This window comes from Periplaneta americana, chromosome 3, assembly GCF_040183065.1.
Source record: "Periplaneta americana isolate PAMFEO1 chromosome 3, P.americana_PAMFEO1_priV1, whole genome shotgun sequence".
Classification (NCBI taxonomy): domain Eukaryota; kingdom Metazoa; phylum Arthropoda; class Insecta; order Blattodea; family Blattidae; genus Periplaneta; species Periplaneta americana.
The window spans coordinates 115335279-115360015 of record NC_091119.1 but is presented as its reverse complement, the minus strand read 5'-3'; the positions used below and the strand labels follow the sequence as shown (position 1 = coordinate 115360015).

The window sequence follows — 24737 nt, the reverse complement described above, 5'->3', positions numbered from 1 at the left end:
TTTCTGTAGGCCATTTATGTGGCCTGACATTACACTAGCGCCATCGTAACACTGTCCTATCAATTTATTACGATAATTCAAAGGCCCTAAGATGCTGTCTATTAGTTCAAACAGGGCTTGTGCAGTCCGATCAGAACTTACGTCATAAAAACCTAAGAAACACTCCACCAGTTTACCATGTGAAGTCACGAATCTTACTATTATAGAGCATTGACAGTTTTGTCCAACGTCCGTCGCATCGTCAATTTGCAATGAAAAAAAATCAGTTTCATTTACTTCTTTCTTGATTTGGTTACATACGTAGTCTGAAATACATTCAATTAGTTCGTTCTGTATTGTCTTAGACTCGCCGCTGAATACACATTTAATTTTATTGTATTGATTTCTAACTTCGTCGGAACTTACGGAGAGCAAAGTTTAGAGCAGTTCTTTGAAATTACCGCGGTTATGTGACGAAACTTGTTCATCATGTCCTCGAAATGGCAACTCTTGTTTCGCTAAATATATAACGGCTTGAACCACAACTTTCATAAAGTTCCTGTTTAACCGAACATTCTCATTAAATATTTTAATACACAATAAGGACGACTCCTGTAACGCATCGCGAATTGAGTTCAAATTTCTTTCGACTTGTTTCAATTGTAATACGTACTTCAAATGCTCACTCGAATCCCCATGTTTGTGAAATGCACGAATTGAGTTCGCAAAATCGCCAAACCCCGCGTTATTCCAAACGTTCTTTTTCACTCCTAATAAAAGGCAAGCCCAGCAGAAACGTTTTTGTAGAAAAACACTGCCACATAACCAGGTATACTCCCCATACCAGGTACTTTTAAAATGCAATTGATAAGAATTTCCGGACTTTTTTTGTTTTCTAACAGACACTGATAAACGCGGAGTTGGGCGATTAAACACTAATAAGTCTCTCTTATCTTCCTCGCGCCAACGAGAAAACGGTGTCTCTAATAAATTACACACTACATCGTTTTCTGGATTCATTCGCAAAATCACTTATGAACATCACTAAATAATACACAAGTAACAAAATTAACTTGTTTCTCTCACCAAGAAATGGATAAAACTGACAATGGGTTTGCACTTGTCGCCTTGTCGGGGTTCGGCGGGTTGGACAAGCGAGGGGTGTTTAGAAACCTGTTTCTTTATTCCTTGAATAGGCAAAGGAACGGCTCTTCTATCCTTGGAGGGTCAATGCTCGTTACCATGGCAACCTACAACAGGCCTGTGTACTAGAAATGTGGAAAAAGAAGCGTTTCTTCTTGAAAACCAGTACCTACTCTTATATTATATAGGGGGTGAGTATCAGCAAGCGACACGAAAGGGAAAGTGTGCAGCGATACACCCAGACACTTCACGAGGCTTTCGTCTTTCAGATAGCGATAGGAGATTTGTGAGCAGGTTATAACTATGATAAAATGAAAATGCATAATTATTGTGATTATAATTTTAAAATGTAGGTGAAGAGCCACTTCAGTCACTTCACCTTGCGGGCCGCGGCTGCTGGGAACTCTACCAGACACAGATCCAATATTTCCCTCTATATCCACAGACCTCAAAGTGGGCTGACAACCGTCAAGCAACCAACATTGAGTGCACACTAACTCTGTGTGACTTAAATTGTGGTTTTCTGTTAATGAACAGTGACGTGTATTATTTCAAATCAAGCTTTCAGGTATAACTCCCTGTAAAGTTGATAATTTCGAAATTATTCAAATCAACTTTACAGGGAGTTATACCTGAAAGCTTGATTTGCATAGTACACATCACTATTCATTAACAGAAAACTACAATTTGTCACACAGAGTTAGTGTGCACTCAAAGTTGGTTGCTTGATGGTTTTCAGCCCAGTTTGAGGTCTGTGGATATAGAGAGAAATATTGGATCGGTGTATGGTAGAGTTCCAGATAGCTCAGTTGGTAGAGCATTGATATGTTTAACCAAAGGTCCTGGGTTCGATACCTGGCCCCAGAACAATTTTTCCCTCGAAATTATACAACTAACAACTTTCGAAGATTCTCTGTTATCATACTTTATCTACAAGGATATTTTTGAATGCTGAAAGTGATTATTCAGCATCACATGAGGTTACTGAATAAAATTTTATTGTATAAATTTTAGTTTGTAAGATAAGATTCAAGCAAGCCAGGCTTTCTTAACACTAGACCTTCTTTACTTTAAACAGAGTTATGTAGCCAGGGGTTATTTTACAGCCGTTGTCTAAATTTATCTAGATAGTCTCACCAATGGACCCTTGTGCGTGGGAAATGTGTTCTGTTATGAATTCTGCTACTTCCAATAATTCTGTAGGAGGCATCACGAATGAGCACTCACACGAACCGCACATAAAATACAGCAAAATCACGCACTTGACACACTGACAGTTGGTGCGCCAACTATGTAACAATAAGTGAAACAGAAAAGGTATAATCTTTTCGCTGTAAGAAAAATCCTAATGTAAACAATAGCACGTGACTGAAGTGAGGCTTCATTGGCCCCTGTTTGGCGCCATAGACTCTTAGTACGTGTTCCCGCCTACTATTGTACATTCTGTTTCATGTTAAACATTTCCCGTTACTCGTCAAGTGGGCCTAATCTCAATACCATGCATTCGTTTGCTTAGGAAACATTTATTTTATAATTATTACTGATAATTAAATTATTTTTAAGTCTTATGTCTTCACAATGGACAGTTGAGGATACAGAAGCCATATTTCAGTACCACGTGCTTACGCAAACAACAACGAGCTCAAGTGACGCTAGCTTGTTACAAGAACAGACTACCTCGGTATTACTGTTGGTATTCATCCGCATTCATAGTACATAACAAAATATAAAAGTAGCTTTTCTTTTACATAACGTTTTACATATGAGTGAAGTTAAATGTTTAATCGTATTTAACAACTAGAATTCAATTTTTTATTTTAAAATAATACAAGATTGTGGTTTCCAAATACGAACTATATTTTCCTGCACCATGTGAATGTTTCGACTGGGAGCCAATCACGGGTGCTTATGTTTACATTAGGATTTTTCTTACAGCAAAAACAGTATAGCTATGTGGTTGTACAATACTTCAATGGAACAAAGAGAGGATGTGTTGTTTTTCCACAGCTACTCTTCATATGCAAGGAATTTCGAGCTATAGAGTACAGTCAACCAAAAAATATGACTGAAAAAAAATTATAAAATAAATATTTATTGTACAAAATACATATGTGCTGACAGTGGCGGTGCGTCCTATGTGATCAGTGGTTCAGAGAACTCCCAGGAAAAACAATTTAATTGTATAAATAAATTTATTTATAATTTACACCATCATTCTTTGTTTCTTGCTTATCTTTAATAAGTTTACTTGTGGCTCTGATGTATTTTTGTTTTATGAAAACCTATGAACCGCAGAGATCGAATACCTACATGCTTGTAAGCTACCAAGGTTCAATTTCTCCTCTGAACCTCGCCAAGCCAGCTTCTGGACTTGCAAGCAGGATGAGACGCAAGGGTATTTGCTGTAGGGCAAACATGTGCATGCGCTTACCCTTGAATCAGCGCAGCTGTAGAGATGTCTCCATATAATTTGTTTGCGAGGTGCTCGGATGTTGATGGTGGGGTGGGTGGGCAGATGCGAGGGTGGAGCTTACACCCTGATCAGTTTGCGAGAATACAGCACCTCTCATTCATTTTCATGCACTCACGAAGGCAAGAATGGGATCAATATGAGGTGACTGTTGTGCCGATACAACTCCTGCACAAGATTGGGAAACATGTGAGCTGAGATGCAGAGTTATGTTGTCACCTCGCCGACCAGTGCTGGTCTCTTGTCATGAATGACCGTGTTAAATATTGGATCAAAATTTTGTTTTATTGGTACTGTGTCATTCAGTATTATAAATCGCAAATTTTGACAAAGGAAAAGATGAAGCAAACATTACGATATTATAAAACAGTTCCTCGATCCCCAACATATCTTCACCAGATTCGCTTAACTGTGAATCGGACCCAAGGTGAATATAAAAGGACGAGCGGCAACACCATCTTCATGATCATCCATTATTTCTTCTTGTTGTAAATAACAGAGCGTGATTATTTGAACAGAAAATTAAGAAGCATGAGGAATCTATTCCTCATAAGAATGCTTGCCTAGATTTATCAGACCTTGGAAGAATAGGCAACAACTTAGCTCAGCTTTCAGGCAGAATATTAAAAGACAGAATGATAACTTAAGGAAAAATCGCTATGTTCTTTCAAAGATAATTGATCATCATCATCATCATCATCATCATCATCATCATCATCATCATCATCATCATCAGGCTCATTTTAAGGTAATTATATGCTTTAAAGAACTGTTGTATTTTTAATTTTTCGGAAATGAGATATTGTTTAAATTGTTGAAAAACTATTTAATATCATAAAAGTAGTGAACCCCTTGTCATTTTAGGCACGAACTGTCACTGTGTGCTGAACAATCCAGATTCTTACTTTTTTTTGCAAAATATGCAAATATGGAACATTTATGCAACAAAATCCTGAAAATATGTTGCAATTTATGCACATAGTCTATTATATTTCAGGAATGTCTGAAATATTCCGAAATATGGACGAGTAACTTTGCATATTCGCCATCAGAGATGTTCAAAACAAGTATAAAAATGTTTTCCATAACTTTCAACTGGCCAGTAAAGATATACATTTGCATAATATGAATCCTGTCAAGTTTTTCATCTAAGCCCACTATATACAGTGAACTTAACCAGTTTATTTTTTGCTTGACTTAATGTCAACTATAGAAAAAGAGATGGAAAATAAATATTGAAACACTATACTTGCTGTGACCATGGATTGAAATCCCTGTTTTTTTTTTTTTCATACAAGATATTTGCATGTAGCAATGTGTGAACTATTTGAAGTTTGATGTCAATTTAAAAAAAATATATAGGCCTAACATATTTCTCGGTTTGAAATGATAGACATGTATGAAAATATATAATATTACGGAAACATATGATTGTAAAAATAAAATTGAAGGAAAAGTGAACTTATTAGTTTTCTAAGAAGTGTTCAAATAATTAGTGTATGCCTAGATGGTAGAAGAAATGTATAATTTATAAGAAGCTGTCATAGTGAATTTAGATTGTTGGATGCCTATATTACGTATTTCTTGTTTAAACTTAAGTCGACATTTAGAAATCTTAATATTCTATTTGGTTTGAACTCAATTCGATTTGTAAATGCAACGTGATATATCCTACGTGTGTGCTTTTATACTTGATTTGTATATGCGCCAAATTTTAAAAGTCTATTATTTTAATATTTTGTATTTGGTAAGATTTATCAAACAAAAGGTTTGAATGCATGCAGTAGCAGATATTGTTTACACTTTATAATTATTGTCGTTCTTTAAATAGGTCAACATACATTTAAAATGATTGTTATGACTGTTTTAGATTCGAAAATCTCTGAAGAAGAAGCATACCCTCCCAAATTACAAACTGCGCTATAAACCATTTTTCCCCAAATCAGAGCCAGGGGAAGAGGTGGAGGAGGCCACAGCCTGTTCACCTGGTGCTTTGCAGGTGACTGTCATCGAGGTAACGAGACTCATGGGAAATCTCATTGAGGGTGACATCTACTGTTCACTGGCAGTGGGTGAGTGTTTCTAATTAAACCTGTATGTTCGTTGCTACTGTTTTTTCCAGAATCTGTTTTTCTGTCTTTGTTACCCCCTTCACCACTGCCATCATCATCATCACTACCACCACTACCACCTATGATCATCTTCACTGCTACCACCATTGCTGGGATAGCACTTCTGTCTCTACTACGTCAACTACCAATATCATCATCATCATCATCATCATCATCATCATCATCATCATCATCATCACCACCAATCAAACAAACAAACAAACAAACAAACACTGTCCACGAAGTTGCTAGTAACAACAAAATGGCATACATTATTAATTATGTGGTCTTAACAGAAAGATGTTTAATATGCTACTCTCAATAGAAGCTCTTGGAAAAAATGCAGAATTGAAATTCATTTCTGATAGTTAAACTTTGAATATTTTTGCTCTGTGTAGGTGCACAATGAACTTAATTCTATGTTCCACTTAGGCACATATTTAACATTGTACTCTTATGAGATATACATTTGACTTCTGTGCTCTTTAGCACAAGTTCTTAGGTTCATCATCCCATTCTTGCTGAAAGATCCATGATTTGAACATCATGTCACAGTGTCCTGAAATGTGGCTCAGGATGCCTCAAATATCCTGGTTTTTCATGAAAGTCTAGTAAAAAAAATTGACCCTAAAATGACCTACTATATTTCCTCGGTGTAATTTGTGCACTTTTTTTTTTTACCCTTTTCGGCCACTGAAAAATTGGGGTGCATAAAATAGCGGATTTTTTGTAGCAGAGGACTTGATTTAATCTTTATTCTAGAATGATTGAGAATATGGTAAGTTGTCATTATTTTATTCCAATTTTGTGCCAATAAAAAGTTTTTGTTATCTTGATTTAACAGTAATTAAATTTTTTTGTAATCATAATGAATTTATTGTATGGGCTATAATTTATCCACTAGACTATAATAATTATATTAATGAAATCGAAGTAGGTAATCAATTTATTGATAATTGATTGAAGTGCCCTTGATGCAGCTTCATGTTGTCATGCCAACTGCTCAACTATTACAAGCATAAAAATCAAAACTCATACCGTTGGTGCGTAAAATATGCGAAACAAAAACTAAATACAAAATAATCATTAAAATATTAGGCTGCACAAAATATGTAGGGGCACAAGTAGGGTAATAGATCCATAGTGAAATTTCCAATATGTTTATAGATACCATCATATACTTCTTTTTACTTGTTACGTGTTTCTGCCCCGATCATGGAGTCAATCTTATGTGTTCCTTATATACTGTATTTTATATACTATGGACTAGGCTGTATACTGAAATAGAAAAAATTATTAGTGAAAGTTTTTTATTTGTTTCCAAATGGCTGAAGCTTGGTTTACACCATTGATCCTTGTGCCTCCCAGCAGAATCTGGGTAGATCTCTGTGACTCTATTTTGGGTTTTGTTGTCTGCAATGGAGCAAGTGCTCTTTGTTCAGTGGAATATCTTCATTGCACGAAAATGCTGTGCGAGCTTTTTTTGGGTGTTTGCATCGTGTCATAGGTGAATAGACATCCAGCATTTGGAGCTGTATATTAAGAAAGGCAGGGAAAGAGAGAGTATATGTAAAGGTCTTGATCACATGCAGCAGATGAATTCCTTAATGATGCAACTGATATGTAGCTCTGAAATGTTGTATGTTTCTACTTCGATGACAAACAGTGTGAAAGTCTCAAATCATACTAGTAAAGATATAGTTTTCACATCTAAGTAAACTTTCAACATTTAGTATTGACTCTACCTAAACCATCTGTTCTAGACAATAACATGCTTACTGTTCCACTGCTGTTTACTGGGAAGAAATGAACTCCCTGCATAAGGTTTCTTTGAGTTTAAAATAGAGAAAAAAATTTTAATCGCCTGAATATTTGTAACAGTTACAATCTCATTGTATTTCAACAACTTTCAAATCAAATACATTTGCATAATAGTCCACTAGCATTCTTGTTACTTCTGTTGCAGAAGATTGCTAAAGACGTCATGTTTTAATGCCATCTTTTTTTTTAACATTTTGACGTTAATTTATCAAACATTTTCTGTACTCATTCCATTCATATGCCTTAAATTCCTCCTTGTGAACTAAACAGTTGGCAGTGATATGGAAATATGGAAAAAATTATATATAATTTATGTGACATAAAAATTTAGTAGTAAATATCCAAAAAGGTGACATGTCCATTTTTCAGACTTTGATAGCTCTGTGAATTAGTATATAATTTTATCATAATGTTTATTAACTTATTTATTATAACACTAATTACCCTACGGAACAATATTCTTTCTTAGAAGGTATTATTTTTATTTTCTTTCTTTTCGTTACAATGTTTAAAAAATCTGGAAAAATTAGTATATACGCGAAAGAAATGTGAAAATCGTTTTGATCTTAAAGCAAAACATTCAGAACTCAAAGCATTTATTTTCATTGAAGTTTAGAATTGTCTCTCTTGCTGATTCTTTCTCTCTAGTTATTGTTCTCTGTATAATGATGTGGAGAAATTAAAGATAAAAGTTAATTATTTTATGTTCGTACTTGTTGCTGGAATACTACTTAATGTTTATTTCAGATTCGACTGCATGGGTTGAAATGGTTCAGTCTGAGACATCGAGCTTCGTCACACTGGACCTTACTGTAATCAAGAATGCCTCACAGCAACTGGGCATCGTGTTCAAGCAGGAGTTCATTGTGGAACGTTATCAGGCATGCGTCCTGGTGGAGACAGTGCTGCCACAGTCTCCTGCCAGTGCAGCAGATGTGAGAAATGGTGACATAGTGATTGCAGTGGATGGGAAGCGCATCACATCCATGGCACAGGCTGCCCGCATCATCAAGGGTACAGGTGACAAGTTCACCATCCGAGTGGAGCGACAACTGAACTTGAGGGTACAGTCATTTGAAAATGTCGATAAGGATATTTCGAAGGTTGGTACAAGAGTTATAGTTGCTTGTATGTATACTCACGATAAGATGATAGGTTTCCACATTAGTCCTATTTCTATCACCATAGTATACTACCTTCACAGGTTGATGTTGTAGGAGCACCTTTGGTGGATTGATACCTTAGATGAAGGTATTCAGTTATCACTTCAGTGTAATGCAGTGCAAATATATCTGCTGCTAGCAGAAATGCCAGACATGCATATGGCGTTGTCCATACCAGGATGCAACACCAAGCTTACTATTCACTGCCAGCAGTGAGGACTTACACATATACTTCTGGTATGAGATGGTAGCTGAAAATACATTATGCAGAATTTGCTTTTGTTGCATACTTTGGAATTATCTTTGACCAGCTTCTTAAAAAATTAGTAATAAAAAATAACTGGTGGACAAAACATATTCATGGCTTGGAGAACATTAAATTGCTAAATCTAGCTTAAATTTTTTAAAGCGTTGTGAACTGTTAATAAAGTCTTGCTGCTGTATATTGCATTTTGTCTGTTAATGATGTTTTGCACAAGTTCAAAACAATGTTTAAACATATTGAATATTTTTGTGAAAAGCTTTTTTCTTCAACATATTTAGGTCTGGAATCAAACGATGTAGTATAGCTAAGTGTAAACAAAGAATGTAGCTCTTTTGGTCTTTGCATATGTTCGAAATGTTGACATGCTACGACTTTAGTTATTATTGCATCTGTAGGAATTATTTAAATGTGATAGTATTGTGCTTTTGTTGAACAGTAGCTAGTTTATTTTTATATAATGGTGTGGTCTAAGGAAAATGCAATGTTATTAGTAAACAGTTCAGAAAAATAGATGCATGTGTGACCAAATGGAACTCAAAATGAGGTATGTTTTATTATAATGTTTGCATAATTGTTTCGAATAAAGTCAGAGTGTAAATACTGAACAAATCCAAAACAAAATATACAAAAAAAAGTGTATTATTTAATTTCATTATGGACTAGAACTACTAGGTAGAGAGGCAAGTGAAGAGAAATAGAGAAGACTCTAATAAATCGTTTAAATTAGTAACAGTAGTGTATAGAGTCATTGCTACAAAGACATATTATCGAAAGTAGAGTCAAGTTAGTTCCACTCATGCGGACTGGTTCATCGCTCAAGTCAACCTGGGCCAACCCTGCATACTAGTAGGAGGCCCTTGCTCTTAAGGGGGATTTTTCTGGGCCTGTTTGTTTATTTACTTACTTATTTATCTCCAGCTTTTCGTCAAAGTTGTATCTGCATGATTTGTTGCCATACAAACTATCAAAGTTGGCCTGAATGACGCAGTTGGTATAGCGCTGGCCTTCTATGCCCGAGGTTGCGGGTTCGATCCCAGGCCAGGTCTATAGCATTTAAGTGTGCTTAAATGCGACAAGTTCATGTCAGTAGATTTACTGGCATGTAAAAGAACTACTGCGGGACAAAATTTCAGCACACAGGCCACGCTGATATAACCTCGGCAGTTGCGAGCGTCGTTAAATAAAACATAATATTTCAAACTATCAAATTCATATGGTAACAGAATTGTTGCAGACATAAACTTGATCTGAAGAATGTGATAATCCATATTGTAAAATTTTTGTATCTCAATACCTATGATTTTCAATTATTTTGTATAATTGGCAGAGGTATACGCATATAAATTGTTATGAAATTCATCTGTTACAAGAAGGGCAGGAGAGGAGAAGTATGGGTATAAGAAATGCATCGAAGTTCTAAAGTGCATTTTGCTTGTGACAGATAAAATGCTGAAACTACTGATTCTTTTATTTAGCCAATTTAGTCAATTATATTTTATGTCCCGTAAAACTGTAAGATGGTTCTCAAATTATTGATAAATAGCAGCAATAGGCTTATCTTGGGAGTTTCTGTAGAAAAGTGTTGTTTTTAAATATGAATCTCGGTATCTTTAAAAATGAATTTCTGCTATTAATTGAATAATTTTTTTTCTGTACTCTTGGAATTAACTCAGTGTTTGTCCCATTTGCATTAGGACGAAACAGAGCTTGGTGTCTCCTCAAATGCAGATGGGCAGCTGTCCTTGCCTGGCTCTCCTGTACTAGGACACACTGGACTCCGTCATCGCAGGAGTTCTGGAGACAAGACGGAAAGTGACAGTAGTAGCTCCAGCCCTGCTTCCATGCCAGGTAAACCAGCAATTTAGTTCTTAAAGCCAGATTATATATCTGAATGATTCAATAAATAAAAAAAAAAAAGCAATTTTAGGAGATTATCTGCTTTACATTGGTCATTCCTGCTTTTAATTATGTTCTGAATGTGCTTCTTTGTTTACATTATTCAATAATCTACTCTTGATGTATCTCTTATTGTAACACGAGATTAGAACAGCCCTTCTTTGCTGCGAAATTTGGTTTGCAAAAATTTGAGTTTAAAATATGCAAAAAAAAAAAGTATTTGAGAGAAAATGTTGCTTCTAAATTTCGCAAAATACAAATTTCGATTCTTCATACAGTTATTCACTGAAGTTTATGCCCACAAAAATTTATATTTGTGTATTTTGCTTTTCGTGTTTAAGAGAATTATCTCTCTTTGTTATTACTTCATAAGAATGTACAGCCACCGGCATAGCTCTGTCAGCTAAGGCGCTTGCCTACTGATCCAAAGTTGCGCTCGGGCACGGGTTCGATTCCCGCTTGGGCTGATTTTCTGGTTGGGTTTTTTCCGAGGTTTTCCCCAACCATAGGGCAAATGTCGGGTAATCTGTGGCGAATCTTCGGCCTCATCTCGCCAAATATCATCTCACTATCACCAATCTCATTGACGCTAAATAACCTCGTAGTTGATACAGCGTTGTTAAATAGCCAAGTAAAAAAAAAACTGTACATCTTCTATAACTTTGGTCCGTGTGTCTAAATGCCAATTGCAATTTTCGGTTCAGTTCTGTTGGATGTTTCTGCTGAAGGTTCTCCAGCCAAGAGGCCCAGTTTGTTCAGCAGATCAAGTCACTCAAGCCCAGAGCACAAACAAAAAACTCCCACATTGTCAATCAACAAGAACAAGGACAGCAGAGGTTCAATGGACAGAGATGACGCAGATATGACGACATCAGAAAACTACTTGCAGATCAACAAGACCAGGGAAATGCCTCATGACCAGGTTTGTCTTCTTGTAAGACGCATTTTGTGCAGAATTTCTTGATGTGAATGCACAGTGCATTTGGCCTTCAAATAAGACTATTGTCTTCATCTCATCCTTCTTGGTACTCTCTTCTTTTATCCTATTGTATGTTCTCTTTTCTGTCCTCCTTGTACTCTCTTATATCATCCTTGTCTCCCTTTCTTCTGTGTTCTTTTTTCGTCTGTTTCTGTTCTCCTCTTAGGTTATTTTTTGGCCCCTCTCTTTTTCTTTGTGTCCCATTAATTTATCTCCTTTCCTCTCATTCCACTTTCATTTTAATCTTTCTCCTATTCCTCTACCTGTTCTCCATTCAGTACAATTTTGAACTTTTATAAAAGCTTAAATCTCACGTAGGAAACACAAAACAGGGTTGTTATAAAAGTTTTTTAGGATGCAGTGCCAAGGTGCAAGTTAAAGTCTAAACAATCCCTTAACATTTCTATTTTATTCTCTTTTTCTGAGGAGGATTTCAAGACATTTTCACGTATTTTCTATTATTTACTGTTACTTTATTGGGTTTCATGTGTGGTATATATTCTCTCTTATAATAATAATTGAATAATACCATTTCAATTGAAGCACGGGTACAAAATTTCACGTGATGTAAGCGAAAAAATTATATAATACAGTGGTGTATACAATGGTGTATTGATTTATACTACAGTGGAACTTCGATACATCATTTCTGTTATCGTCGTTTCCCCACCTTTTTCTTCCGGTTTTTTTATCCTGGAAATAGTCCTATATAATAAATAACAGTTTTTCCTAGTTCCGTTGTTCCTCAAACTATCATTTTATAGCATCGATCACTGAGAAATCACGATCCCAACATTGTATTTTCCCGCATGGGTAGTTTTCTTTTACTTTGAAAGGGAAACTTTTTGTTCTCTATTATTTTCTTTGAAGCAAGAGGATGCAGAAGATTGTGATCTGGAGACTATGTCAAACTTCGCGAAGAAACATAAAAAGTATTACACCGCCATGATGCATGATGTGATTCGTCATCTTGGTGCAGCGTGCGAACTCTCCACTGTTTGGTATAGTCTGTTAATGCAGAAATTAGTTACTACATGTGTGATCTGTGCTATGAAGACAGGTATTAGATTCTGAAAAAAAAATGCAGTTTTATAGTAATAACTTATTGATTAATTATATTTTCCCACACAAGAACGATGTGGAGGTGTATGAACACTTGATATAGTATTATTATGGAATATATTACGCAGTCGTTCTTACCTAACGAGATTTGTTGTCTTAGTGCTGTGACTTGTTTTGAGTCGACTGTGCTGCAACACAGACGCTGATCTCCACAGTGGCAAGTGTTTCTGTACATTGTTTATGTTCAGTACACGTTCATATGCTTAGACACATACAGGAGAAGTATCTTTGTAGGGTTACTAAAGAGCTAGACAAGTTTCGGCATTATTTTCATGCAATATGATATAGGCCTAATTTGTGAAGCAGGTTCTAGTTGCATGTAATGTAACAGTATGGGCTAATGGAAGCCCACCTACTTTAAACAGCAGTATTAATTTTATGGGAATGGATTTGTGGTAACACATCTGCATTCTGAACATATGACGAACCTAGATTTATGATTTTCATTTCTGTGTGAATTACCAGTAACGACCAACATCTCATAAGGAATAGCGAACTAATTTCTAGTGCGTACGTCATCCTCATCACATTCATGACTTGGTATGATGGTGTGGGAGGTGATAAAACTCCACCTTTCTGTTTACTTCAGAAATTCACTATAGAATTCAGGTGTAAAATGTGCACGAAACGAAAGCTAATCGCAGATTTCTTCTGCAAGAAATAGTGTACATAATGTTCTAATAAAGGTGCAATCAGTGTAATTACTAACCAGTCGATTGTTCATTTTATATCCTATTTAAGCAAACAGTAGTTTTTTTATCGCAAGTTTACAAACAAGAATAAAACATTATGAGACATGTCCATTATGATTTTATATCATTTATGATTATTGTTAAAAATTAAATGCATCAATTATATGGGTATTCCCCCTTAAATCATCTAGGGAACAGTGGGATATGTTCATAATTCTGTTGCGTGTATTATACACCTAAATACAGTAATTTTTATGGTTTCCCGGCATTGTCATTTTTCTGTAGTTATCGTTTTTATTCCCTGTTTCCACCCAAAAAAAAAAAACGATGGATTGAAGTGTCACTGTATTTGGTTGAATCAATAATACTCAACGTGTATTTTCTTATTTATTATCTCTTCATCAGTGTAGATCGAATCAGTTTTATTAAAACTTAAATCCAACCAGGATCTCCTGCAATACAGTTAACATCAAATACATTTGCCTGTTATTTAATATTAATATTACATTACAGATAATTGTATTTGAAGAGTCTATGACTTTTCAAATCCATGAAAACCACCGGTACCTGAATGTGAGTGTGTGGAGCAAGTCTGAGAATGGGTCGAAACCAGCAGGCCGTGGGGATCGAGATGTGTTACTTGGTCACATCAGTATCCCTTTGTCCTCCATAGCCACTGAGTGCTGTGCAACTAAGTTGGGACACCATATTAAGAGCTACTTTCTCCTACCTCCTGAACCCCACATAGCTATGAGGTGAGATATGCAACATACATGAACTTCAGATAGTTTTATTTTCATGATTTGTATCTTTAGGGAAATACTGATCTTGAGGAAAAGGAATCATCATATGATTAAATTCGCACACCATTAATTAAATTCATTCATTATCACCATTTGTTATCATTGTCGTCAACTCCTCCTTTGCAGTGGATTACCAACAAACAACGGGATTCATTTGAATATATCTCTGGGGAATTTTCTAATATAAATATTTTGTAATGAAAACTGTGATTGAACACAGTGCCTGGGTGGTGTTGTGTGCAAAGATATGTATGTCAAGTATGAGGTGGCCTGACATATACATAGCATTGAAAACGTGTCAACAATTCCGCCATTGTTAGCAGCCACTTTACATTAATTCAAGCATGAAAAATCATAATTTTATGTTGACTACGTTTTATGTAGTTTAATTTTGAAGTTAATGTGTCGAACAGATTGGCAAAAAATGGAAAATATCGAGCTTTGTACTGTCATTAAATATTTCGTAAGAAAGGGAATGAGTCCAACAGAAATTAACACAGGCATGGATGCTACACTGGGGGAATCCGTTCCTACGATTTCGACTGTGAAAAAATGGGCGCCACTATTTACACATAGTCGAGAGGGTGTGGAAGATGACCCCCATAGTGGACGTCCAATAATAGCAACAAGTGAAGAAATCGTAGAAAAAATCCACGATATGGTGTTGAATGACCAACTGGAAGTGTGGGAAATTAGCAAGGTTATGCATATCTCAACTGAACAGGTGCACCACATCATAGTCAGTGTTTTGAGTATGTCCAGGTGGGTTCTGTGTTTAACATCTGAACAAAAGCATATCCAAAGTCAAATTTCGAGGGATTGTCTGCCTCGATTCGAGAAAAATACATCCGATTTTTTTAGGCTGTTTGTGATCACTGATGAAACCTGGATCCCACTACTACATTCCAGAGACAAAACAGCAGTCGAAACAAGGAAAGCGTAGTGATTCTCTGCCTCCAAAGAAAGTGAAAGCTGTTCAGTCCACTGGGAAAGTCATGGCATCCATGTTTTGGGATTTTAATGGGATAATCATGAGTGACTATCTAGCAAAGGAAAGAATAATAACTGAAGAATATTATTCAAATCTCCTACAGCAAGTGAAAGGGAAAATTCGCTAGAAGAGGGCGAGTATGGCCAGGAAGAAAGTGTTATTTCATCACGATAATGCACCTGCTCACACGTCTGCAATCATGGTTGCTAAACTACATTAACTATATACGGTTTGAATTGTTGCCGCACCTCAGACTTCTTTCTTTTCCCAAGGCTCAAAATTCACTTGGTTGAGAAGAAATTTTCATCAAATGAAGAGGTTATCGCTGCAGCAGAAGGCTTTTTGCAGACCTCGAGAAATCTGTGTACAAGGAGAGTATAGCAGCATTGCAGCACTGGTGGACCAAGTGTGTGAATCTCAGTGGAGGATTATGTTGAGAAATAAAGATTGTTTTAAAATAATCCTAGTTTAATTTCTATGTCAGACTATGTATTTTAAAAGAACCCTCGTATATTACATGGAATTGCAAGATATAGCAATATTTCTCCTGTTAATTTCTCCCCGACATTAGACTTCAGACAGACATATAGGGCTAAATTGATGTAGTTTAACCCAAACTAACACTCGTTAAAAAAAAAAAAGTGTAATGTGTGTCTGCTGAAGTGTACTTGTAATGCATCAACAAAGTAGTTTAATGTATTATTCCTTACTTAATCGAAACTTGAAATTGGCCAGATTGATGTACATTCAAAGAAATCCCACATCAACATGTATGTTTATAGTAGAAATCTTTGTAGAGCTGATGAAATCGTGGCTACTATACCACTTTGGCTATCACAAACCCCATCATAATTCAGGTCTGTTTAGTGAGATGTCATCAGCAGAGTCTAATGATTAAATATGGAAAGTGACCAAAGAATGCTGATGCTCATACAGGTTACAGAATAGATGATAATGTGTGCTAGCCACCGGCATAACTCAGGTGCTTGCCTGTTGATTCGGAGTTGCATTCAGGTGTGGGTTCGATTCCTGCTTGGGCTGATTACCTGGTTGGTTTTCCCCAACTAAGGCGAATGTCAGGTAATCTATGGCGAATCCTCGGCCTCATTTCGCCAAATACCATCTCACTATCACCAATTCCGTCGGTGCTAAATAACCTCGCTGTTGATACAGTGTCGTTAAATAACAAAGTAAAAATGAATAAATAAATAAAAAATAATGTGTGCTTATCTTACAGCCGCAACCACAAGTTATCAGGGCACTCTGGGTTCGAGCCATGTCTTTGCTACGGTGACATCTTGCTGTCATTCTTGTATACTGGGCAGACAGGTGGACCCCCGTCCAGACCCACATTGAGCCCAGTTAAGCCTGTTCCACCACCTTCTCCCCAGCTACTGGTTCCGAAGTCAGAGTATAGCCCCGAGAGCGGAAAGAAGCAGCACGACTTCATCAGGACGCACTTCCACAGAACCACACAGTGTGAATTCTGTGGCAAGAAGGTTAGTTTGTTTCCTGTCATACATTTAAGGACAGAAAAAGTGCGGTCTTACTGAAAAATTTGAAAAAAATTGACAGTAAAATCATTGCAATACTTTCTCTGTGTTACCCTTGATTGTCTTGTGGTTACTGCCTTCAGGATTAAGATATTATTGGTTCAAACCGAGCCAAGAATGATGGCTTTTTCAAAAGAAAAAACTCAATATATGGCTTCTTCTAGAGATTCATTTGATTTATGCCATAAGAACATTTCTTTTTGTATAACTACAAATATCAACCAAATCTCAATTTTTGTTTGAATTCCATGACTATTTTTCTAATGGCCATATTTCATGCAATTATTTTCGTTAACAAATAGCTGTGAAATTCAATAAAATTTAAATGTCTCAAATTATATTGAACATTGATAATTACTTTTACTGTTTCTATACGAAATTGTCTCTCTTTTGTGCATTGAGAATTTATTACAGAAAATACTCTCTGAACATCAGCATTATGGGTTGGAATACAAAGAAAAATTCTGTCAGTTTTAACAGTAATATAGCTCAGAGTGACAATCAGTATTTACAGCACATATAATTGGCAAAATCTTTTCACTTCTGTTGATAGTATGAATATCATGAGTTTTCACGAATTTCAGAAAATTACAAACTTGGTTGAAAATTTTTGAAGAAAATTCTGAAAAGAAGGACATCTCTGATTTTCTAAAAAATCTGCCCAGACACATTAATTGACTTACAAAAGAGGACATGTCCGGGAAAAGGAGGACATACATGATCACCCTACATTTGGACAGAAAAAAGTAATTATTCGACTTCAGAGTTACAAATTTATATTTTATGTTCAATATTTTTCTTCTTCCATTGTTGATGACTGTATTCTCCACAATAATTTCAAAACATATTGACTTGATTGACTTCCTGAACTACTAACAGTTTCCAACACTCATAATTTCATTTAATTTCATTGTTGCACTATTAATCTTGGCAGTTAAAATAACCTAGTACACAAGTTATGATGTTCTTAAAGGAGGTGGCTGCAATTGCTAGATTACCAGTTATTAAGTTAGGATACGAAAAAGATTACGTGGTGTTGAATCTAGAAAACAGTCAAAACTTATATTAGAAAAGGAACAGAAAGCGCTTAATATGACACAAAATATAACATTTCTCTGAATCACGTATAATGAAGTGGGTAGGCATTGGACACATATATACTTAGAACATTCTTCCAAGTTGTTAAAAATAAAATAGGGTGTTCTTTCAGAAACCAATAACCAATGCGAGTACATCTTCACTGTTGTGTACTACGACTTCTGTTACAACTAATTACGAGGTGAAAGTGAAATTAATAATAATAGTGATCAGTACCCACATAATGAAAGTAATGATAACTATGAGTGTGGAAATTAAATAAGTAAAATTAGTGATGATCCAGCATTCTAGGCATTAAATGAAGCTACGAGAGACTATTTCATTAGTCAAGGGGTGAAACAAAATTTGTAAGATTTCAGATCCAGCAAAAGCAGGACGCTGATCACTGGAAATATTGTACTACATCATTATTGACTTTTAAATTTATATTTAATTTTATTTGTTGTTTCATTTTCTCTGTCTTACTATTTTCATTTGAATATTGGTTATTCAATTCTCTGTCTTAATTTCAATTAAAGTTTCGTAGACTGGTATTTATGTTGAGTGAGCAGTGTTTTTAAACACCTATGACAGAAAAACTGTTTAATACAGTCCTGATCTAAATAGATCTAAAGAGTATTAATTTAACACTCAATTGCTGAATTTGAGATATTTTCGTGTTGTGGCTTTTATGTAAAGTGTACCTTAAGTTGAACTTAACATGTATCAAACTCTAAATAAACCTACAACAGGTAATGTTTTACTCTTGGTTACTAAGTTTTTGAAAAATGTAGATGGATTAATTTCGAAATTATTTGACTCTTTAGTGAAGAGGCTGTAGTTCACCATAAACAAATCAGGTCTAAACAGTTTAACGTAAGTTTTAAATAGGCCTACCAGATTGAAGATAGTGTGATTAATAAAATTTTGTTGTTGTTCTTGCTGCTTTCCAGTAGTGTAATTTTGAGTTAACCATGATTACAAGATACAGCAAAACTTCTTTTATACTTTTCGCATATGCGTTTTTTACACTTGTATGATCACATTTTAAAGGCCAGGAGATACGAAACGTAATTTATACATTCTAAATCAATTTTGCTCAAAATTAAGTTTGCCGTGAAAATGTGTGTGTATCTAATGCCTACTCACTTCACTTGCGTGATTTGTGTTCTGCATACTGCAGATAGATGGCAGGACTGTGGCCCATTTTCAAGTTACACACCACTTCAGCGGGCCATGTTATGCATGATGTGTATCTGTGAAGAATTATGTTGAATAATTTCGAGGGACCTTTGGTTAAATGCTACCCGAGAACTCTCCAGACACCGATCCAATTTTTCCCTCTATATCCACAGACCTCAAAGTGGGCTGACAACCATCAAGCAACCAACAGTGAGTGCACACTAACTCTGTGTGACCTTAATTTTGGTTTTCTGTTAACGAACAGCGATGTGTATTATGCAAATCAAGCTTTCAGGAAAAATTGTTCCTGAGCCAGGTATCGAACCCGGGATCTTTGGTTAAACATACCAATGCTCTACCAACTGAGCTACCCGGGAACCTACCAGACACCGATCCAGTTGGTAGAGCATTGGTACATTTAACCAAAGGTTCCGGGTTCGATACCCGGCTCCGGAACAATTTTTCCTTCGAAATTATTCAAATCAACTTTACAGGGAGTTATACCTGAAAGCTTGATTTATATGAAGAATTATGTTGTGTTCTAGGTGAGTGTATGTGTAAGTGTAGTGTAGGGAATGGGTGGTGAGGATGATGATGATGAAGGTGAGGAAGAGAGAAAGGGAAACTTAGTGCCAGCACATAGCCTACTCCTGTCAAATAGCACCAATTGCCAGGCTTAACGTCCCTATCTGATGGACGAATCATTATCAACAGTGACATATGCTTTTTCCTCATATGTACTATGGAGAGATTTGGGATTTAACCCAGGCATATTGGTGCACAATTTAGTGACTAGGAGTTGTGCACCGCCATCTCTCCTAGTCCCGAGGTAGAAATTTTACATGAAAATTTCTGACCCCACAGGAATCAAACCCAAGCCAGCTAGTCTGGAGGCAGACGCGCTACCACAGAGCTAACTCAGCAGACCGTGAAAATGTTAGAACGCGAAAATGCAGCATGTGTTCATTGTTACATTATGACCCACTTCGAAATTCGTGGAGATTCGAAGTGCTCATGAACAGTCTTGTGTCCTTTAATGATACTGTTACTGCTTTAAAAACAATGAAACATTTTTAGTATACAATGATCAATCAATCAATCAATCAATCTTCTTAATGTATCCAGCTGTTTGCTGACAACATAAAGTCCACTATAGTCCACTGTAGTCTATTCAATTGTTGTTTTTCGCGAGAAAAATTTATTTTGATCAGTGTGCATTATAGATGCCTGTTGCTAGTAGCCAGAGGTGGGGTGTAGTCAATATATACTGCAGGGCTGTGTCTTCTGCAACCGGTACTGATGATTTTAATTTACTTCTTTTGTGGTTTATGGATGTATAGAAGAATGTGTTCCAGATCTTCATCATGATTATTACACCACAGACAAGTAGAATTATCAGAAATGTGAAATCGGTGTAGGTACAATTGAGTGACAATGTGACCTGTTCTGGCCCTTGTTAAAAAAGTTTGAACATGTCTGGACAAGTTTTTGTACATTTCCAGGTCATTTGGTTTCTTTTGTACAGACTGTAAAATTTTTCCTGTCAGAAGAGAGCCAATTGTTGATCCATAGGTTTGTAAAATGAGACTTTACTGAAGCAAAAGCATTGGATAGAGAATCACTTGAAGAGGTCTTGGTTGCAAATATGTTGCCTGTTTTGCAATATTATCGACTTTCTCGTTTCCAGGTATACCACAATGACTAGGTATCCCTTGAAATGTTATTTCCTTTTGGAGTTCTTTCAGTTTACTTAGTTGTTTCTGAATTGGAATAATTCTTTGTGTGTATAGGTTTGGTACATGTTTAATTATATTAAATATAGCCCACTTGGAGTCGGTAAGTATGCAAATAGATTTTTCAGAAATTTGAGTAACACACTGAAGAGCAACATCAATAGCTAGCAATTCAGTGTCAAGACTGGAGGAGGATGATCATAGTATGAAATAACTTTCTTGATGTTTTGGAATATAATACCCTGCTCCTGATGTCCCATTATTAGGATTTAGAGATCCATCTGTATAAATTTGAAGGTGATCCTTTATGTGCTACAGAGTAGTTCCATGGCATCTAACTTAAGAATGTATGGAGGATCATTTTTAGAATGATGTCCTGGAATTTGTATGCTATGTTCTGGAATCACCCATTTCCATGGAGAAATTTCGTTCACAACTGGAGTTTTAGCAATGAGTGTGTCTGTGATATAGACTGGTATTTCTTCTTTGTTTATTTCATAGAAATTACCCAGAATATTATCTGACAGTTTGAAGAACATTGAGATCTGGATGAGGCTTGCAATTTAAAATGTATTTTTAGATCCTTTTGTAATTCATAGTGTCTGATTGGTTGAATATTACATTCAATTTCTAGGCCAACAGTTGATGTGGTTTTTGGTACTTCTAGGCATAATCTTAAGTCTGAGTTTTGAAGAACAGAAATTTTTTGTAGATGAGTTGCTGATGCTCCTCCCCACATTTCACATCCATAGGTCAATTTTGATTGTATATCTTCTTCTTCTATGGCGCGTCGGCCCGTTTTCGGGTCATGGCCTCCCCAGTTGCACTCCACCAAACTTGTCGATCCTGTCCTGCGACTCTCCAATTCCGGATTTTGAGGATTTGTAGTGCATCCTGACATACACCATCTTCCCATCTGTTACGTGGTCTTCCCACTGGCCTTCCTCTTCCGAAATCTCCTGAAAATACTTTTTTTGGGACTCGATGTTCTTCCATCCTAATTAGATGACCTGCCCATTTGAGTCTCTTAATTCGAATGACATGTGACAAGAGTAGCTCTCCATACAAGGAATATAGTTCCTTATTATATTTTGATCGTATATAAGCATTATAAAACAGACGCATTGTCGTGATATCTGTTCATCATTCCTTATTAGCTGTGATCTTCAAGAGATTTAATCGTGGTAGACACTGCAAAGGAACATTGGTTAAATGTGTTTTCCATAAAAGTTTTTCATCAAAAATTAATCCTAGGATCTTAGGAATTGGTAATACACCATGATGTAACTGAACAAATTCTGTGACAGTTATCACAATTTGAGAACATGGTTTATTCCTTAGGAACAAGCAGTCCAAAATAATTGACTTTTTTAAAATAAACACATGTTTTTAAAGTAAATGTTATTTCAGATGTTATTAAATGCTGTATGAATTATAACTTTTTCTCACTTATACGTTTTTTTTTTATAAAAACGTATAAATGAAGTTTTCCTGTATCTGTCTCCCTCCCTCTCTTTCCATTCTCCTCTCTTCGTTTCCCTCTCAGTGCCCCTCTCCCTCTTTTTATTTTTCTGCCTCTCTCTCCCTCTTTACTATCTTTTCCTCTTTTAACCCCTCTGTCTCTTTGTCTCTCTCATTGCCAAAATAACAAGAAACAAAACATAGGGTTGTTTCCGTTGAATTTGCATTATTCATGATAATTATGCATTCCCAAGTTGAATACATTTTGAGATTCTATAGCCACGTTTTGAATTGTTGCAGTTATCTTTTATTTTTAAATACATTCTTTAGGAGGAGTTCAAGTAAAAATTGTGATATTTTTTCTCCTGATAATAATTAATTAATTAATGGTGACTTGCTGAATGTTTTGATGCAGATCTGGCTGAAAGATGCAGTGCAGTGCCGAGACTGTGCCATGACATGCCATAAGAAGTGTGTGGCTAAGTGCCAAGTGGATGCAACATGCTCTGCACGTGGTGCACAGCGTCGGGCGTCTGCACTGCCAGAAGATGGACAATCCCGTGGTTTAGAGCTTCTTGTGCCACCTGCACAGCCTCGACGGGCATCTGCACAGCCTGAGATAATCACAACTGCAGCAGACGATGGGGATAGCACACCTCAGGTGAGTCCTTGGAGCTACATGGTTATGAGTTCGTCTCTGGGCCTTGTTATGGTGTTTGGCAGAAACAGGTCCTATGCCAGTAGTGTAGGAAGATTTCACAAATTAGTGTACTAAGCCAATAACGAAGACAGTGCCTGCATCAAGTACTTTATCTTACATGGAATCATAAATGTGTACATTGACGATGAAGTGTACTTATCTAAAGCATCTTCTACTGTTTATAATGATGATTAAATATATTTATTTAAAATATCTTTATTTTGACTGCTTTACTTGGTTTTCAGCAACTGGTCAAAGTATCTTATTATGACATATTTATGATTGCAATTTTTAACTTTATTTAAATTATAAAAGTAACAGTAGACCTGAACTACAGAAGAATTAGTATAGCTCAGAACGACAAATTTATTACAGTAAGGCATAGATTAGGCACTTCCATTCTGTAATGAAAATGAGAGTTTTATACAAACGCACCATAAAAGCATACAAGTAGTAGGAAGGTCAGCTTTTTACTCCTTTTTGATGTGGCATTTGGCGTGCTGAAGATAGTTCATCAAGCTTCTTGTGCCACCTGCACACCTTTAGTGCTAGACAAGGAGCCTGATGCTTATTTCTCAGAATGCTGATTTGCTTCATAATTATTCAAATTTATTTAATTGCAAAAAGATGCTTGAACAGTAGAAGAGAGAATATTTTGAGCATATTTAAATAAAATACCATTATTGCAATGGATCAGGAGGAATAACATTGAATTGTAACTATGTTCACTCTGAATGTCGCTGAAATGTAATATATTCACCTTCACTGCCATTTTTGTATACTGATTTTTATAGATATAATTTGTATTATATGTAATATTGTTGCACACTTTGTTTGCACTATTAATTCGTATTCTGTAACCATCATTATGCTGTGGGAAGACTTTGTCTCTTGAATAATGTTGGTTACTATGTGTCTTGTATAATTTTAGCTTTCTTAATGATTACCTCAATCCAGCGAAACCCCAGCTTTATTTTCAACAATAATGTTTGTTCACTATGAATGTATGTTACTTTGTTTGCACTTGTGGTAACACTATCCGTCAAGGTTGAAGGAGTGTGAAATTCTTTCTCCATGCTCCCTTAAGAAAATTTTACTACCATATGGGTTTAGTTCTCTGCCTTCAAAATGCACCATAATGTAAAAGCATGTATGAAACACAAATAAAGCTAATGCATGATATGAGGAATGGTAACAATACACAGTTCCTTTCTGACATGGGAAAGGGGTTTCGCTGATGATTGAGTCTTATCATATTATTCTGCATCTCATAAATATCTAGTCAATCCTTCAATTACTTCACTTTCTTCCTTTGGTGTGACAGTTATAAAATATCTATGTATCTCAACAATCTTCTTCTAGCACAATGGAAGACCTTCATTGTTGCATTTTACTTCTTTACATTTTATGTGTATACATATGTTTCTGATATTTTGATGTGTTACGTGTTACATTTACCGTGTCTTGTTTGGTTTATGTTTTGTATAATGTTTTAATCATATGAAAGTGTAATGTAGCTTTCATGATGTATCAAAGAGCTAAAAAATCAAATAAATGATTATTAATATAAAAGAAATATAAATCATAAAGCAAACT

The 24737-nt window shown here is 35.8% G+C and overlaps 1 protein-coding gene across 5 annotated transcripts in view; it reads left to right on the top strand.

The window, feature by feature from the left end:
* The window catches only part of Pdzd8 (PDZ domain containing 8), a 110717-nt gene that overhangs the window by 15813 nt on the left and 70167 nt on the right, over window positions 1–24737 (top strand). For 4 of the 5 annotated variants that reach the window (XR_011331373.1, XM_069821314.1, XM_069821312.1 and 1 more), the window contains exons 6-12: window positions 5463–5664; window positions 8272–8627; window positions 10647–10800; window positions 11553–11770; window positions 14155–14396; window positions 16673–16934; window positions 22857–23102. Coding sequence is in view for 4 of the 5 variants with exons in the window: in XM_069821314.1 (XP_069677415.1) it covers window positions 5463–5664; window positions 8272–8627; window positions 10647–10800; window positions 11553–11770; window positions 14155–14396; window positions 16673–16934; window positions 22857–23102 (1680 nt within the window). In the remaining variant the exon portion in view is untranslated. The remainder of the gene's footprint in view (window positions 1–5462; window positions 5665–8271; window positions 8628–10646; window positions 10801–11552; window positions 11771–14154; window positions 14397–16672; window positions 16935–22856; window positions 23103–24737) is intronic. The other variant, XM_069821313.1, reaches the window with a different exon arrangement.